The 17,362-nt window shown below is 42.1% G+C and overlaps 1 protein-coding gene across 1 annotated transcript in view; it reads left to right on the forward strand.

Moving 5' to 3' along the window:
- BMAL2 (basic helix-loop-helix ARNT like 2) overlaps positions 1-16,835 on the forward strand; it is a 43,825-nt gene extending 26,990 nt beyond the window's left edge. Inside the window, exons 11-15 of the mRNA XM_065410228.1 lie at positions 885-943; positions 4,943-5,051; positions 13,447-13,534; positions 15,293-15,401; positions 16,699-16,835. Coding sequence (XP_065266300.1) covers positions 885-943; positions 4,943-5,051; positions 13,447-13,534; positions 15,293-15,401; positions 16,699-16,835 — 502 coding nt within the window. The remainder of the gene's footprint in view (positions 1-884; positions 944-4,942; positions 5,052-13,446; positions 13,535-15,292; positions 15,402-16,698) is intronic.
- Positions 16,836-17,362: the final 527 nt, after the last annotated feature.

A 17,362-nucleotide genomic window follows, 5' to 3' on the forward strand; every position in this document is an offset into this window, starting at 1 on the left:
AACCACAAAACATACCCTGGAGAATATAGAGGTAGCTTTTCCATAGAGACACAAGAAAAGAACCTTGGTTCTCTGCCCTTCCTGGCAGAAGTTTGCATGGAATTTACTACTCTTTAAGCTGGGAAGAAGGGAGCACAGATCCATCCTGAGGTGCTTGGAGGCATTTATGTGACTTTCCTCAGACGTGGGCCTAAGCAGCTCTGCTTCACCAATCTGCAGATCAAACATGGGTCCCCTTGCACATTAGGATTGCCCATCCTGGTGTGTCATGTGCCTGGGCAGGTTTTAGATGAAGTGCATTCCTCACTGCCTCATGATAGAGGAGTATGGTCTAATTCCTTGTGTTTTCTGTTGCTCCAGCTTCCTTCACTAGTTGTAAAATATAACCTAAACAAAACTGGCGAACAAGTGGAGCTGAATCTTTCACCTGATGCCACAGAAAGTGGGATTGTCCTGGCACAAAGCAATACCACACAGGGCATTGCTATTTAGCAGTAGGAATTCAGTTTTTCTGGTGCAAAAGGATCAAACATATATAACTTTGTCATGTGCTCAGAATTGTGACATGTTTTACTCTGTTTCATGTACTGCTTTAAATCTAATACCAAGTATACAGGCGAGTCTCATCTTACGCGCATTTAACATGCGTGAATTTGCAAAAACAAAACAAAACAAAAAAGAGAAAAATAACCATTTAAATACTGTACCTGTAGTGCGGGCGATTCCGCCTGCCATTACACTCAATGTAATTTTGATTATACGCGATTTTCGCTTTACGTGCTGACAGCGGAACGTAACCCCAGCGTAAGATGAGACTCGCCTGTACTATGTATTGTGTTTTTAAATTTTACTGTTTTTTTTTTTCTGTGCTATTAAATTCTAAGGGGTCACAATGAGTCAGGAGAAGAAGCATTACTACCCTGTAGTTCCCAGTCCTCAGAAGGCAAGTACAGTTTTTAGTTCACAAAATGTTGTCATTGTAGTATGTACATTTCTTATAAGATCATTCCATAAGTGATTAGTATATAGTATTGGAATAATCTGGGTCCTGTGACCATCTGATCCAAGTGGGGTGTGTGAGGAAAATAAGCTTTCTCAAAGCCAACTCACGTGATGCTCTGTAGTTAAACATAGCATCTCTAGCTCATGTAGCTCACTGCATCCCCTTGTGATCCACAGTATCATGATTATATGCCTGATCTCCCTTATTCACCTTCTCCTAAACCTGGATTTTCAGCTAGGCAGAATGATACACTGCTTCCACAGAGCCAAGTTCAAAATAAAAGCTGAATGGTTCATTCTGAGTTTAATCATGGTAATATTTGTTATAATGTTGGGATGTTTATGTATACCCAATTATGGAATGTAGGATGGTACTGATAAATTTATCTCTGTGTTTATATGCTGTAAATAGAATCAGCTGTCTACCTGCTTCCTTACTTGCTATGTCATCAAGCCACAGACCTTTTCTTTTTCACTCATCCTCTTTTAGCTGGGCTTTGTACACAGATTTAAAAAAAAAAAATTAAGTAAAATGGAAAAAAAAATTCTTATGCTATTTGCACTCTTGATAGGAAACAAAGCACGGACAGTATGAGTATTTATATTTAAATGTTTGTGTTTTTTCAAGGAAAAGGAGGGTTAGGGTTACAGAACCTGCAAGGTTAATAAAAGGTGACTTTAAAAGAAACCACAATTTTTAAACATTCCTTTGCAGTTTGGTAAACTGCAGCACAGTGCATGTGTAGAAAAACATGAAATTGATTGTCAGTGCTTTAAAAAACACATTAAAATCAGTTTTTTGTTTAAAATCAGATTTTTATTTAAATGTAGCCTTTTAAAAAAAACTATTTAAAATTTAAATTTAAATTCAGACAACTTATGTTAAGGCCTAAATTTACTATAATTTATGAAGATAATGTAAATTTAAAACAATTAAGCAGTACATATTTGCTGCTGAAGTTTTAAAGAAAGTAAAACCACTGAACTGGTGGAAGTCACTGGCAATGCACCTGGAACCAGCTTTTGACAGCTTTTGACAGAAGTAGGAAACAAAAACAAAAAAAGCTGCAGGAGTAAAAAGAATTCAGGCAGAAGTCCAGCAGCAGAGTAGGGGGCTATCCTGTTTGTTGTACTGAATACAGCATGTATGATTACCTGCCTTTTGGGCGGGTGGTGTGTGTATGCATTCAGTGCAGGGGGTTGTGGCCTTCAGAGACCAGGTATGGGCTCTGAAGACCAGAGTGGTTGAACTGGAGGAGCTAAGGAAGACAGAGAAAGAGGTACATAGATGAGACTTTCTGGACATATCAGTCCCACCCCCAGTCTGACAGCCTCTGTGCTGTTGAGGAGGATGAAAGTCTTAGGGAAGGAGAACATCAAAGTGGGGTGGAGGGAAACAATCCCATAGTTGGGACCCTCCTTCCAGATGGTGTCATGGTATCCTCTCACATGGAATCCTAGTTATTAGGAAGAGACAGATAATAGTAATGAGGGATTTGATCATTAGATAGCTGGGAGAATGGCGTGGTGAACTGCCTACTGTGTGCAAAGGTTGTGGGTCTCTCGAGACATCTAGACAAGCTTATGTGCAGTGCTGGGGAGGTCATGGTACACATAGATAGCAGGGAAAGGTACGAGAGAGATCTTGAAGGTCAAATTTAGGCTGCTAGGTCTCTTGCCTAAAAGTCCAGGACATTCATGGTAGCATGCTTGCAGTTCCATGCACAGGGCCAGTTAGGCAGAGCTGCAGGGTCTTAATGCGTGGATGAGATGATGGTGTAGGAAGGAGGGGTTTGGTTTTCTAGGAACTGGGGAATCTTTTGGCAAAGATTTGGCATCCTTACTGTATAGGCTCCACATAAACCAAAATGGAACCAGATTGCTAACATGTAAAATTAAAAAGTTTAAAAACTCCTCTACAACCTAAGGGCTGCAAGAAAGCTGACAGGTGCAGAGGAGCACACGGTTCGGACAGAAACATCCATTGGGGAGGATTTTTAACAGGGATTCTCTATATCCTAGTAAATAGGAGAGGATAGAAGTTGCTAAAGTACAGGTAGGAGCTGAAGAGAAATAGTCAAATGAAAGAATTCCATTCAGTTACATCACATAATGGCAGACAGCTAAAACTTGACAAATTTTATAAGTGCTTGTATACAAATGCTAGAAATCTGAATACTAGTATGGGTGAACTTGCGTGACTGGGATTAAATGAGGATATTGATATAACAGGCATCACGTAAACTTGGTGGAAGGATGATAAATCAGTGGGACAGGCTAATTAGCTGTTACAACTCAACAAAGAGCTCTTAGAGTCATTGTGGATAGTTCTCTGAAAATATCTGCTCAATGTGCAGTAGCAGTCAAAAAAGCTAACATAATGTTGGAAACCATTAGGAAAGAATAGGTAATAAGTCAGTAAATATAATGTCACTATATAAATCCATGGTATGCCCACAGCTTGGATACTGAGTGCAGTTCTGGTCGCCCCATCTCAAAAAAGATATATTAGAATTGGAAAAGGTATAGAGAAGGACAACAAAAATGATTAAAGGTATGGAACAGCTTCCATATGCGGAGGTATTAAAAAGACTGGGACTTTTCAGCTTGGAAAAGAGATGAATAAGGGGAGATATGATAGAGGTCTGTAAAATCATGAGTGGTGTGGAGAAAGTGAATAAGCAAGTGGTATTTACTCCTTCACATAACACAAGAACCAGGGATCACCCAATGAAATTAATAGGCAGCAGATTTAAAACAAACAGAAGTATTTCTTCACCAATGCACAGTCAACCTGTGGAACTCGTTGCCAAGGGGTTTTGTGCCAAAAGTATAACTGGATTCAAAAGGGAATTAGATAAGTTCATGGAGGATAGGTCCATCAGTGGCTGTTAGCCAAGATGGTCAGGGATGCAACCCCATGTTCTGGGTGTCTGTAGCCTCTGACTGCGAGAGGCTGGAACTGGATGACGGGGGATGGATCACTCAATAATTGCCCTGTTCTGTTCATTCCCTCTGAAGCATCTGGCATTAGTTGCTGTCAGAGAGGATACTGGGCTAGATATACCATTGGACTGACCCAGTATGGTCATTTTTATGAGTCTTGTGCAAGTGCAGAGAGAATATTTTCTTCATTTCAGTTTATTTAACCAGTTCAGTTCAATGGCAATCTTGAAGGACATGGTGACTAGAAACATTGTGTTCAGTTCACTAACTACAGATAATGCTTCCTATGTTTAATAAATCAGTCAGTTTTAAATGCAAAACATGTTCTGATAAACGTTGAAAACTTTTCTTAGATATCCAGCACATTTAGCTAATAAAAACATTAATTTAATTTTAATTTTCATCGCATAGAACTTGACACAAATTACAAGTAAAAAATCAGCATGTAATAAGTGCATTGTTCACTAACATAAATAAAAGATGTAAAAATGAAGAATCTGAATAAATGTAAATTAAGCTGTACAATAGCTTAAATAAACTTGTGTAGATACACTGTATCTTCCTGGTTAGCCAAAAAAAAAAAAAAAAGCACAAAAGTTAGCATAAATGCTATATTTTATTGCACATCAATGTGTTTTAATGGTTACTAATTAATGAGAATTAACCTTTCTCTAGGAAAATAACTAAAAAATACAAATGCAAAATGTTTGCCAATTTAAATCATGATTTAAAGTGGTCCACACTGATTGTAAATGAAATGTAATAGTTTCATTGGTCAAGCTTAGTAAAATGCGAAGATAAGTGAACGATGAAAATCAAATTAGATTTATAAAATTCTCTCTAAGTTGTTAGTAACACAAGTAAGGAATCTGTTTTATGTAAATAAGAGGTTAATAAAGGTTGAGAAGAGATGGGTTAATTGTTTCCTGCTGTATAGTGAAAATATTTTAACTATTTAATGAACTTCAACTTAATTTTCTTTTTGTAATTGTAGATACTTCAAAGCAGTCTTTTCCCAGTGTTCCTGGGATGTCCACTGGAACAATACTTGGTGCTGGAAGCATAGGAACTGAGATTGCAAATGAAGTATTAAACTTAGAAAGGTAATGAAAATTGAAATTGTATTCTAAACTTTTAAGCAAAGAAGAGTAGAATGTGATGCGGGAAGCATAAGTAATTAAATGGGAATGCACCAATGTACTGCTTTTATTTTATCATGTCATATGAGTTGGTGTTTTTTGGTTCACCATTGGTACACTACCTTAGAGACCAGGTATAGCAACTTAACCTGAGATTCCTGCATGACAGTGCAGAGCACTGACCTGATAACCATCTTAGTAGTATGCTAGTCATTCTTTATTTTAAAAAGTTTGCTTATTCACCCAGATTTCTAAAAATTGTATTATTCTGGATTTGTTACATCTTCACTTTAATTAGATTAGAACAGATACCTGGGGACTAGAAATAATGTTATCTTCAAATGGCCTTTGCCTGCTCATACTTAAGAGATGTGCCATCAGTGCAGCTCTGACGTGGAACCTTCTTGTAGCAGTGCTGTTGGAAAGCCCTTACAGACCATCCCTCTACTCACTGTTCCTGAATATTGTGAGGCTGAGGTTCTAAATGGCGGTCTGGCATTCCAGCCACCTCAGTTTCTTCCAAGCACAGTTGCAGCCAGACCATGAACCTCACCAAGTCATTCCAACTGGGAATCATCGACTCAAAACTCAGTGCCTTGGCGAGCTCTGTTGGTGTAGAATTAACCATTTACATTTAATTTCTTCTAAATAAAGAGTTTTTAAATTAATTTAAGTCAATTCCTGTGCCTCAGCATAAATCCACAGATCCAAAAGAGAAAAGACTAGGATTTAAGAGGTGTGCCTCTTCTCCTGCTGTGTTCCCAGCTTCAGACACCCATGCAAGGTATTTGACTTAGCTGGGAGAAGGTATTCTCAATCTTGCTGTGCCATATGGCACACCTTCACCCTGATAACTCATAAGGTATGTGAAAACTTGCTCCAAATATTCTGGAATTACTTCTCCAGGAAGCCTTAATGGCTAAGTCTTCTGATTCCAGGTTTTTAGAATCCATGAATACAGATAGACCTGCTTCAGCCCCAGCTCCTTCAAGGATTCAAAAGAGTATACAATCCTGTCCAAACTACTGACCTCCGTTACTGGGGTAAAATCTAGCATCACAGTACCAAAGGATCTGCAACCATCAGATCTGACCATTCAACAAGATGGGCTCCTGCCTGTGTTGACCTTTGATGGCAGAACCAGGCCTCAGGAATGCAATCGTTGGGATCCAGCACCTTCTGTTCTGAGCAAAAGAAATGCTGCAGCCATTGGCTTCTGTTAGCTGGCCAGTCTGTACATCAGGACCCCCTCAGATCCCATGGCCTCAATTCCAAGACTTTCGGAGCCCAAACCAAAAATAAAGGAACCTGGTGACAATAAATCCGGAAAAAAGGGTCATACACAAATGTAACAAGCATATCTGTTCCAAAAAAAAAAAAAAAAAATGGCCAGAAAAGGCTCCAGACACAACTTCAGACTCCTCAATGTTGTCTGTTTCCACTACTGCAGTGATGGCCCAACTTCATAAGTCAATTCCAGAACTGTACTCTTCAGTGAGAACCATACTTTGAGCCAAAGGCCACCCCAGTTCAGGGATCCTCTGGGCAGAAAGGTTAGGGAATCTTTAAAAAGATTAAAATGTTGGGTATCCCTCCTCCATCTTCCCCACTGGGAAAGAAAAGTAAAAAACCCTCCTCCCAGTTACAGGTTTCCCCTGAAGTTTTGCTACATTCCTCAGGACCCCTACAGGGTCCCTAGGGAAGCTTGCCTCACCATTTTCTGTACTATACTTACCAAGATTAATACTGTCTCCAGTTTGAATTCTCTCTAATCTGCATTGGGATCCACAGTCAGACGACTCAGGCCAGTACAGACCTGTTAACTTGCCACCTTTTTTTCCTCTGGGAAGTGGCTCAGATACACTAGAAAACATTAAACTGACACAGCATACAGCTAATTTAGACAAACAGAATACTCTTATCCAACAGGGATATTAGGATTACTCATGAGGGCATTCTGTGCCAAAAAATTAAAAATTCTGCGCTCAATATTTTAAAATTGTGCAAAATTCTGCAAGATTTATTTATCAATAAATAAATGCAAAGGGTCCAACATGGCAGTGGGAAGCACAGGCCACTGGTTGTGCAAAGGTGGGAGATCTCCCTGTAGCCTCCCCACCCCAAGGACACAAACTCAGTGGTGAGGTTGCACCCAACCCTGACAGAGCACAAGGCCTGGGCCTATCCTAGAAACACCCTGGGGCCTTGCCCCTCTGCACCAGGTGTGGGGCAGGCAGGCTCAACCAGGCAGGATCCAAGTGTGGAGGGTCTCAGTGTGGGGGGATCCAGGTGTGGGTGAGAGGATTCTGTGTGGGACAATATGGGTGCAGGCAGTTCAGTGGGGGGTCTAGGTGTGGGGAGATCTGGATGCATAGAGGCTTGTGTGTGGGGGGGGGGGGTTTCCAGGTGCAGCGGCAATGGGACTCTGCAGGGGCTTCCAGGTGAAAGTGGTTGGGGCTCAGTGGAGGGGTCTAGGCGTGGGGGGTGTCAGCGGGGGGGGTCTGGGTGCTGGGGAACTGGGGGTCTGGGTGCAGCTAGTTGGGGGGGGGTCAGTGGCGTGGGGGTCTGGATGTGGGGGCTTATGGGGGTGGGGCTCAGAGTGGGGGGTTGAGTGCAGGCAGCTCAGTGGGGTGTGGTCTGGGTGCAGGGGTAGGAGTCCGGAGGCAGGGGGTCTGGGTGCAGGGGGCTCCAGATGCAGGGGTTGAGGTACAATGGGGTGGGGGTTGGGTATGGAGGGCTAGGGGGGTTCTGGGGGTACAGGGTGAGGATTGGCGGAGGTGTCTGGGTATTAGAGGTCCATATGCACATAGATTGGGTGGATGGGGGAGCAGCTCCCCATACAGTGACCCCTCCCCCTGAAGCTGAAGAGCGATGGGGGCAGGAAACAGGGAAGGATACTGAGCTTCCTGCAGCTGAGGGAGGTCTCTGGGGGTGGGTCTGACCCTCAGCCACTCTTTGCAGGGGAAGAGGAAATCCCGTCCTCCCCTGCCTCCAGCCCAGCTGGGACTAGCAGCTGATTCTGGCTCAGGGTAGGAGCCACTGGCTGGGGTGTCCACAGCCCTGCGGTGATTTACCTCTTCTCTGGGTGCTTGAAACGATGTACCTGCGCAGCTACGGAGCAGTGCGTAACTGCTCTTGTAGCTTCCCTGTCAGCAAGTCATTTTTCTGCGGGGAAGCAAAGAAATCTGCGGCGGACATGAATTCTGCTCACGCACAGTGGTGCATAATTCCCCTAGGAGTATAGGTTGGACAATCTGATGCTGAATACTGTCAAGAATGAAATATACCATCTTGGGTTAGATGACCTTACTGGCCTTTGCCTAGCTATTAAAGGGATGCTGACCAGTCCTATCTTTACAAAGATCTCCTCTCCTCAGAGGGAACAGGATAAACTTTGCACATTGGATCGAACTCATCTGGATCAATCTACACCTCCACTTCAGAGGGACCCTTGTCCAATGTTAGTCCCTGATATCTTATCAGAAGATGAACCAGAAGGTCTCACTGAATTCCAGAACACTGGCATGGAACCAGTTAACCAATGTCTCCTGATGATATATAAAAGTACAACTGAGTTAAAAAAAGAATTAGATAAGTTCATGGAGGATAGGTCCATCAGTGGCTATTAGCCAAGATAGTCAGGGATGCAACCACATGCTCTGGGTGTTCCTAAATCTCTGAATGCCAAAAGCTGTGAATGAATGACAGTGGATGGATCACTCTATATAAATTGCCCTGTTCTGTTCATTCCCTCTGAAGCATCTGGTACCATTCACTGTGGGAAGAAGATACTGGGCTAGATGGACCATTGGTCTGAACCAGCATGGCCATTCTTATGTTCTTATGTGGGGTCTCCTCAGCTTCTTCATCAGAAGATGATATTCAGTTTCATGAACTAATAGAAAGAATGGCTACAATTTTGAAAATATTCACAGTGGAAGAGACTTCTCATCCTGTGTGTTATTTTGGAAGCTCCTTCCAGCAGTAAAATGACACTCCTCATTTTGGAACCATTATTGCATCTGGCCAAGATTATATGGTCAAATCCTGCAACTGGTCAGGTAATGTCTGATGAACTTTTCTACTACATGAAAGATTTTCACTTTTCCACAAACATCTGGCTCCCAGTTCACTGGTGGTTGCTGCTGTTTCCTAGAACAAAAGGACAGGCATATTTCACCCCATCCAACAAAAAAAGGAAAAAGCTTGATGCCTTCAGCAGAAAAAAGTTTTCTCTTCTGCATCAGTGGATGTTGGGGTTTCTAATCATCAAGTTCTGTCCAGCTACCCGTACTCTCTGTGGGAGAAGGCTATTTTTGTCAGATTAGTAAAAGCTGGTGAAAGTCCTGAGCCATGTTTGACTCCTGAGACTCAGCAGCCAGGGCAGTGATGTCAGCAGTCACATTAAAGCAATATTCGTGGCTGAGATCATCTGACCTTCACCAGAAATAAGAACACATATGGAAGACCTTGCCTTTTAAGGAGATGGTCTGTTCAGTACAAGACCAGATGCAGTCTTAAAAAATCTGAATGACACTAGATCTACAGCTAGATCTCTTGAGATCTACTAACCATCAAGAAGAAGAATTGGTATTCCGGCCTTTAAATAACAATACCGTTCCTCCTCATTCTACTATGTACGTAGGACACATGTTGTTGCTAGAAGAGGGGGACCACTGTGGACCTAGAGTGACCATTGGCAGGGGAAGTTAAAGAAGAAAGAGCTCCTACACCACGCCCAGCTGTGAGGGGATGCTCTAGTTGTAAGTTTGCTCTTCTACATAGGCGAAGAATGCAGGCAGAACAGTCACCCCTCAAATAAGGAGAGAGTGAGGAGGGTCATTGGTGCAAAGGAAAAGAGGAAAAGGGAAAGGAAAAAAAAAAAAGAGGGATGGAGTTAGTATATACTGAGGCCTTCTTGAAAGGGCTACTCTCCCACTCTGGCACAGTATATGGTTGCCAGATTTCCTGGGTTTGTTTCAGGAAAAGACTAAGCACCCAAAGCAGACTCGGGCACTGTTGCAGTTCCTGGAGAACCAACAGTGGCAGTGGGAGGTGCAGTTTGGATCTACAGAGTGACTGTCCTTATTGGAGAAGGAGCAACAAACCTGCTGGAGAGCCTGAGAAAGGAAGCACTCAGTTGCCACAGGCATAGGGTAAAGAAAAATTATTTGGGAGCCAGGAGTGCTGAGGACCAGCCAGGGTGGTGTGCTATGCTGGTGGCCAGGGAAAGACCCATTAGAAAGGCCTTCCCCTATGAAAATTGTGACATGAAGGCTTGCTCTGGGGGGAAAAGCATGGAAATAACTGAAAAGGTTTGACCTATTGCCAAAGCATGGGCAAGGAGATTTTTGGTACGGTAGTGGGGCATTTAAACAGGCACTGCCCTCAAGGGAAAGTGAGCTGCAACTAGAGAGAGACTGGGGGCCTGAGCAATGGGGAAGAGAAGGAGTGGGTGTCCTGCAGTGCCAGTATAATGGTTGCAGGTAAAACAGATGTGGCTGTGGCCCTGACAGCTAATTAAACCCTATTAGTTGGAGGCTCGAGGGAACACAGAGGAGTACTACCACTGCAACAAATTGGGTGAAAGTTGGGGTAAATACAGAGTCTGAATAATATGTTTGTGGAGATGCAGATCACTGCCCCTAAAAAAAAATATGGGATCTGTGGACCGCTATTAACCCCCCCCCCCCCCCCAATCAGCGACATGAGGGCTGGGTGAAAAAGCCAGAGGCCTTGGTGGCAGAAGCACCTAAGGGGGTTGGGACTGAGGATGTGGTATTGGAGGCAGTAAATCTAAGAGGGAAAAACTAGCAATAGTAGAGAAGTCCTTGTGGGAGCCCTGAAGAGAGAGAGGTGGGAGCTAAAGAGAAGTTTAGGTTGGAGTTTCAGATAGTGCTCCTGGAAGATGAGAAGGGGGGATGCACAGGTGGATAATAGGCACACTTAAAGAAGCCTCCTCCCCAAGGCAAAAAGACCCTGTAGCAGGTAGGGTACAGTCTTGAGGGGTAGTGTGATGAATACCCCATCCTGAGTTTGAAAGAATTAATGTGGGCTTGAGAGGCCAATTAACTAACCTGCTTGTACCTGCGTGGTGAGCAAAGCCTAATTCAAGATGAAGCCCAGCTGGGAAAGAGCTGGGTGGTGCTATACAAGTAGTAGGTCCCCAGCAGAAGGGGGCTGCAGGGAGAAAGGGAAAGGAACCCTGCAGTCCCCCTCTTGGTAGTAAAGAACAGAAGAGCAGGAGTTGACGCAGAGAAAGTTTTGATGGAACTGACTAGAGCTGGGATACCCCGTTGAGTAGAAGGCTCATGCAGGGCCCCGAAGTAAAGGGGAAGAACTGGCTCAACCAGGGAGAGGCCAAACCCAAGAGCAGGAGGGTGACCCTGGAGGATTTTGGCAGGGGTAGAACTCCTAGATGGAAAGACCTTGGGAGTAGAATACTGCAGGGAGCCTGTTTGCGGGAGCCCTGACATGAGAGTTGTGGTGGATCTGCAACACTGCCAAGGGAAGGAACCGAACACCCAGGAAGAAGTCCTGGGAGGCATTGCTCATTACAAGAGCCCAGAAAGGGACTTGGAAAAAGGGAAGTCCAGGGAGGTAGCAGAAAACGTCTGACTGAGCAGACCTCAGCTGCTGATTACAGGGTCCTTGGATTGGAACCCAGTGTAGTAGGAGGGCCTGGATTCCCTGAACAGTCACTGGGAAGGGTGATGTGAGGCCCGTAAGAAGGGAGTAAAGACAACTGAAAATCCTGAGTGCAGGGATGTAGCAATGGTGGGATCCAGAGTTGAGGGTCAAAGACCAGATGTAAGGATTGGGACTATTTGTTGGACTTTTTATTAGTCTGAAATGGGTAGAAATAAAACATGACCTGGTTGGATGGCTGAGTCGCAAGAAGCAGCAGACTGCTGCGGGACCAGAGCAACCATCGGCAGGGGGCGTTAGAGAAGAAAGAGCTGCTCCACCCCACCCCACCCCAGCTGTGAGCAGATACTCCAACAATGAGTCCACTCTCCTACACACCTCCATCAGTCCATCCAGACCTTGGTCACATCCAGATGTAGTAAAACTGCATATTTTGGATGCCAAGAGGGCAATAGCCTTCTACTTAAATGGTTCTCAGGAATTTAGAAAGCCACCAAAGCTATAATTTCATATAGGGGTAGTGATAATAAAGGACAGCCAAGTACATCTCAGCATTTATCTAAATGGGTTAGTTTTGTATAGAGGAAAGCTACAAGCAAATCTGTTTCTCTCCCATTGTAGTTTAGATAACACCCCAAATAGCAAAGGTGGCTTTCATGGCATGCCTCAGGCATATCCCAGTTTTTAGAAGTAAGCAGAACTGCAACCTGAAGCTCTATTCATGCTTTCACAAAGCACTACTCCCTAGATCTAGCGTCCTAGTTGATGCTCAGTTTGGTACAGCAGTATTACAATGATAATTCAATTAGGACTTAGCACTTCACCTTCTAGAGACTGTAGTACTGCTTGTCAAACTATCCCATGACAAATGTACAGAGCTCACTCAAAGAAATGAAGGTTACTCCCCTATAACTGGTACTCATCTAAATGGACTCTGCATATTCACACTCCCTGCCTGCCTTCCCCTTTTCCTCAGAGTCCTAATTGCAATTTTGAATCTGGGGAGATGGTGGTAAGAACTGAGGCACCTGGAGCTCCATGGCCCCCCTTTTATAGCCTCTCACTCAGAATGTTCAGGAACAGTGAGGGGGGGTGCAGGAGAAGGCATAAGAGTACAAGATTGTTCTACCATCGGTGCTGCATCACCATGGCTCTCATGAGTGAATGTGCAGAGTCCATCTCAAAGAGGTAACTTTCATTTTCCAGCCAGAATTTAAGGAAAGGATAGAATTTCATGAAATATCACTTGAAGTAAAAGCAAATATCAAGCAGATACGTGGAGGGTACATCCCCCCCCCCCCCCCCCCGTTCTATACCATTATTTCCGAACAGCTGTATTCTGATATTTGGAAGCTATGTGCTCCAGAGTGAGTAATTTTGTACTGAAGTGTTCATGACAGTTTTTCCTGAAGTCTGTTAATTTTGATAATTGAGAAAAAGCAAAAATGTGTTCTACTAATTATCATCCCGTGTCGTGATATCTATCTTTACCAAAATTTGGAGCAGGAAGTGTGTGAGCTGTGTGACAGAATTTAAACTTCGCTTTTGACAAAGCAGTGTTGTCTGAAGTCTCAAAGCTTATCACCTGTGGTTTTTTGGTGGGTACTGCTATGCTCTGACTAAATAAGTTTCTCATTTTAAAATGGAAGGGATTGAAGTTCATACTCAACAGTAAATGTATTGTACAATATGCATATGTATATTTTTTTAGGTTACATTGTTCTCCATCTATTGGTGAGTTAAGTCCATCTGATCTTATGAGGAAATCTTCTCCAACTTTAACTCCAAAATGCAGCAATGTAAGTATATCATTGACTCCAAGAATTTTCAGTGAAAGGTCACTATCAAATAATTCAGAGCCTACATTTGATGTACCTTAAAACTGATTTTTGTGTGTGAATTCGTGCCAGTGCAAAGTTTGACAATCCTGTGTATTGAAGTCTTCTGTTCACAGAAGCAGTATGACACAGGCAGCAAGAGTACAAACTTCTCTTCGCTACACCACCAGTGAGCCTCAGTTCAAGCCTTGAGGAACCATCCCTCAGGGCTGAGAAGATTGTTCAGGTCTTGGGGAATCTTTGCTGAGGCTACAAAAAAATGCTAGATATGGGGAGGGTATTTTTTTTGTGATGTGGACTTTTTTCTAAACTTGGAAATGAATTGAAACCACCACCCCGGAGCCATCAGATAGTTAAAAAAATATTCACCTAGGCTGAATTCAATTCAGCAATATGAAGATAAATGTCTGGTTACTATGACCATTCATCTATACCTTTCACCCCCCTCTACTGTTAAACAATTGTAATCCATTGAGGTGTATCCTCTGAATTTTAAATCTTTTTTTAAAAGAGGTGTAGAGAAGCCGCATATTCTATGACTCTCGACCATTCTGTCTAACCCAAGAGTGATGTTGACTGATGTCACAGCCTGGGGCGGGTATGCATAAAGAATCTTCTTGCAAGATTGTACAATACTGCCCTTACTGTTATCAATGTACACCATACTCCCAATCACTTATTTCTTTCCCTCCAACAACATTGTTGTGAATCCAGTTGCTGTCTTTCCACTTAAACATAGCTTTTCTTCTCTGATTCTGAGTTTCTTTCAACAGCATTGTGCTACACTGATTGATTTTTTTTTTTCCTTTCTCCCTCTTTTATACCTGATGTCCATTCCACCCATGGATTTCTGTAGATCTGTCCTTCTAAGAACTGATTGGCTCATAGATATTGAACTACCCTCTAATTAGTGCAGCCTACGGTCATAGAAGCACTCTCCAGCACTTCAACTATATATTGTGTTGATTTAAAGGTTCTCTTTGAATGTGTCACTTAGTGTTGTTCCTGGTTACTTCAGTGAAGTCTTGTTGTTTTCCCTTCCACTACTGTAATGTGCACCATAGAATCCAAGATAACAGAGAGCTCAGAGAGCTACTCTGTTTAAATTACAGATATGAATGGTGCATGGACTAGGGATGAAGACAAACTTATTTTACTGGGACTCTTTTCATTTTTCTATATGGGAAACTGCTTCCACAGCCACAGTGGCAGGGCTATCACTGCCTCTTGCCCCTAGGGACAGTCCCCTAAAGGAAAAGTGGATTACTGCCAAACCAACGTGGTAGATCTTGCTCTGTTATCTTGGAAGTGAAAAGACTTCAGTTTCCACTGCTGTCAACCTGGCACTCCTAGACTCCTTGTAAGCACTAAAAACCATTTAAAACCATTTTAAATCTTAGCATGCTGAACACAAGATTTAAAATATAACAGAAATACCAGCTTTTTTTTTTTTTTTTTTAAACAAATTTTCACATTCCAAATAATTTAGTTTACGTATGGAAACTAAAATGTGGTGGGTCTTTTTTTAAAGCTAGGATGTATTTTTCATGAAAATACATTTTTATTGTTACAGTAAGCTTGTAGAGATTATGGCACGTGAAGTGGAAAAATGTAAGCCTTGATCGTTTTTTAGACTCCGAGAGAAATTCATTAATTTGTATGGTGGTTTTAATCAATTTATAACCTAACTTTATTATTTTCATTTTTTTGTGCTTTCAGGTGCCAAATAAAGAGTTGATTCAGTTACCTCCTTCAGAAATGGAGGACTTGGAGACCTTGGGGCAAAATCAGGGCACTGTTTCATTCCCAAGCAATGAACCTCTTCTCAGTAAGAGCTCTTTTACTGCAATTCATGGCTAATTCTTTAAAGAAAACTCTGTTAATGGTTGCAGCTTTATCACAACAAGGTAGTATAGTAGGTGTGTTCAAAGATTCTGCCAGTTTTGAGAGATTATCATGGTTCCTATTTTAATTATACCCCATGATAGCAGTGAGAGCCTGGAGCAGAAGTTCACTGTCCATTCTCTTGCTCTCCAAGGGTATGTCTACACTACCGAGGTAGTTCGACGGCTGGCAATCGAAGTTCCGGGTTCGATTTATCGCGTCTGGTGTGGACGCGATAAATCGAACCAGGAAGCGCTCGCCGTCAACTGCGGTACTCCAGCTAGACGAGAGGAGTACCGCGGAGTCGACGGGGGAGCCTGCCTGCCGCGTGTGGACCGCGTCTGAACCGCGGTAAGTTCGAAGTAAGGTATGTCGAATTCAGCTACGTTATTCACGTAGCTGAATTTGCGTACCTTACTTCGACTTGGGGGGTAAGTGTAGACCAAGCCTAAGACTCACAAATAGACTGCTTTGCAGTTCTTCCTTCCAAAACCAGGAGCTGTGCAGGATTAAGGGAACTGAATATAATCTGCCATGATGTGGAGACCCTCTATGTAAAAAGTATGTGTATGTAGAGCTGATTGAAACATAAACATTTTGCAATACGGGTTGGAATTTTGAAGTTGTTTCCATTTCATATGGTTGGAAACTGACCCATTTTTCTTTTTATATTGAAATCTTGTTTTCTATCAAAAACTGAGATTTTGGTAAATACAAAATTCTGGAATGTTTTAAAATAAAAATGTGGAAAACATTGTTTTCATTTTTCACAATCTAAAAGCAACAATGTCTTTTAAAATTTTGATTATTTAAAAATAAGGCCATTTTTGTAACCAAGAGGAAAAAGATTGATAAGCTCTTCTTTTGTGTGCTGTGACAGGTGAGCTTCCTACTTAAGTGGCATGAACTGGAATAAAGTTTTCTGCCTAAATGGTGTGGCATGAAGTTTGCCAGTTAACTGGCATGGATTGAAATTTGTCATTTTATTAGCATGAAGTTTAAGATGTGCCTCTGGAGTGGCATAAATTTAGTCCCAGAATCAAGTTTCCTATTCTTTTGACAAAGCGTCTCTCCTGAATCCAAAACTTGCTTCAATTTACCCATCTTTGAACACATGTAAGAATGTAAAGTGCCCTTTGTCTTGAAGGACAGCTGCTGTTTTAAAAGTAAGTTTGTTTGGAAAGTGACCTTGTTCTGTAAGTTTTTTGCTGCATAAATAGTGTTGTTTAATTATTTCCTAGGTGACAGTTGCCAGTTGGATTTTGATGCAATGTGTGAAAATGATGATACCGCCATGGCGTCTCTCATGAATTACTTGGAAGCTGAAGGAGGCCTTGGGGATCCAACAGAACTCCGTGATATACCATGGACTCCCTAGTGGTTCTTTTATATATGAGAAGAATGTAAAATTCTGTAATGCACAACAACCGCACATCCTCAAGTACTGTATTGGTCATTTTTAAGGCTTTATTTTAATTCATATTTACTATCTGTATATTTGCTAAGACTTTTATGCCTTGTTCACAAAGAAATGGCTTGTTCTGCACATATAGAAAAAATGTGATATTTTTTCATGACAGAGAACCTCAAAATTGTATTGATCCATATCTGACTAGAGTGCTTACAACACATGGTTATATTTTTGCTAAAAAGCTTTAACCCAAAGATATCGTACAATGTATAGGAATAACCGTGTTCATCTAAATGTTTTAATACTTTAAAAAACAAAACAAAAAAAGCTTTTATTTGTAATTTTCTTTTAAGAATTAGGTGGAAAAGTATTTCTCCATGTCACTTCTGTAGGACTTTCTCTACTTGCGCAGTTTGAGAAATGTTTTTGTACCTCTAAGCTTGCTTTGAAAATATGGTTTCCACACTGCAAAATCGTAAGATAAAGTACTATAG

This window comes from Emys orbicularis, chromosome 1 (assembly GCF_028017835.1).
Source record: "Emys orbicularis isolate rEmyOrb1 chromosome 1, rEmyOrb1.hap1, whole genome shotgun sequence".
Classification (NCBI taxonomy): Eukaryota; Metazoa; Chordata; order Testudines; family Emydidae; genus Emys; species Emys orbicularis.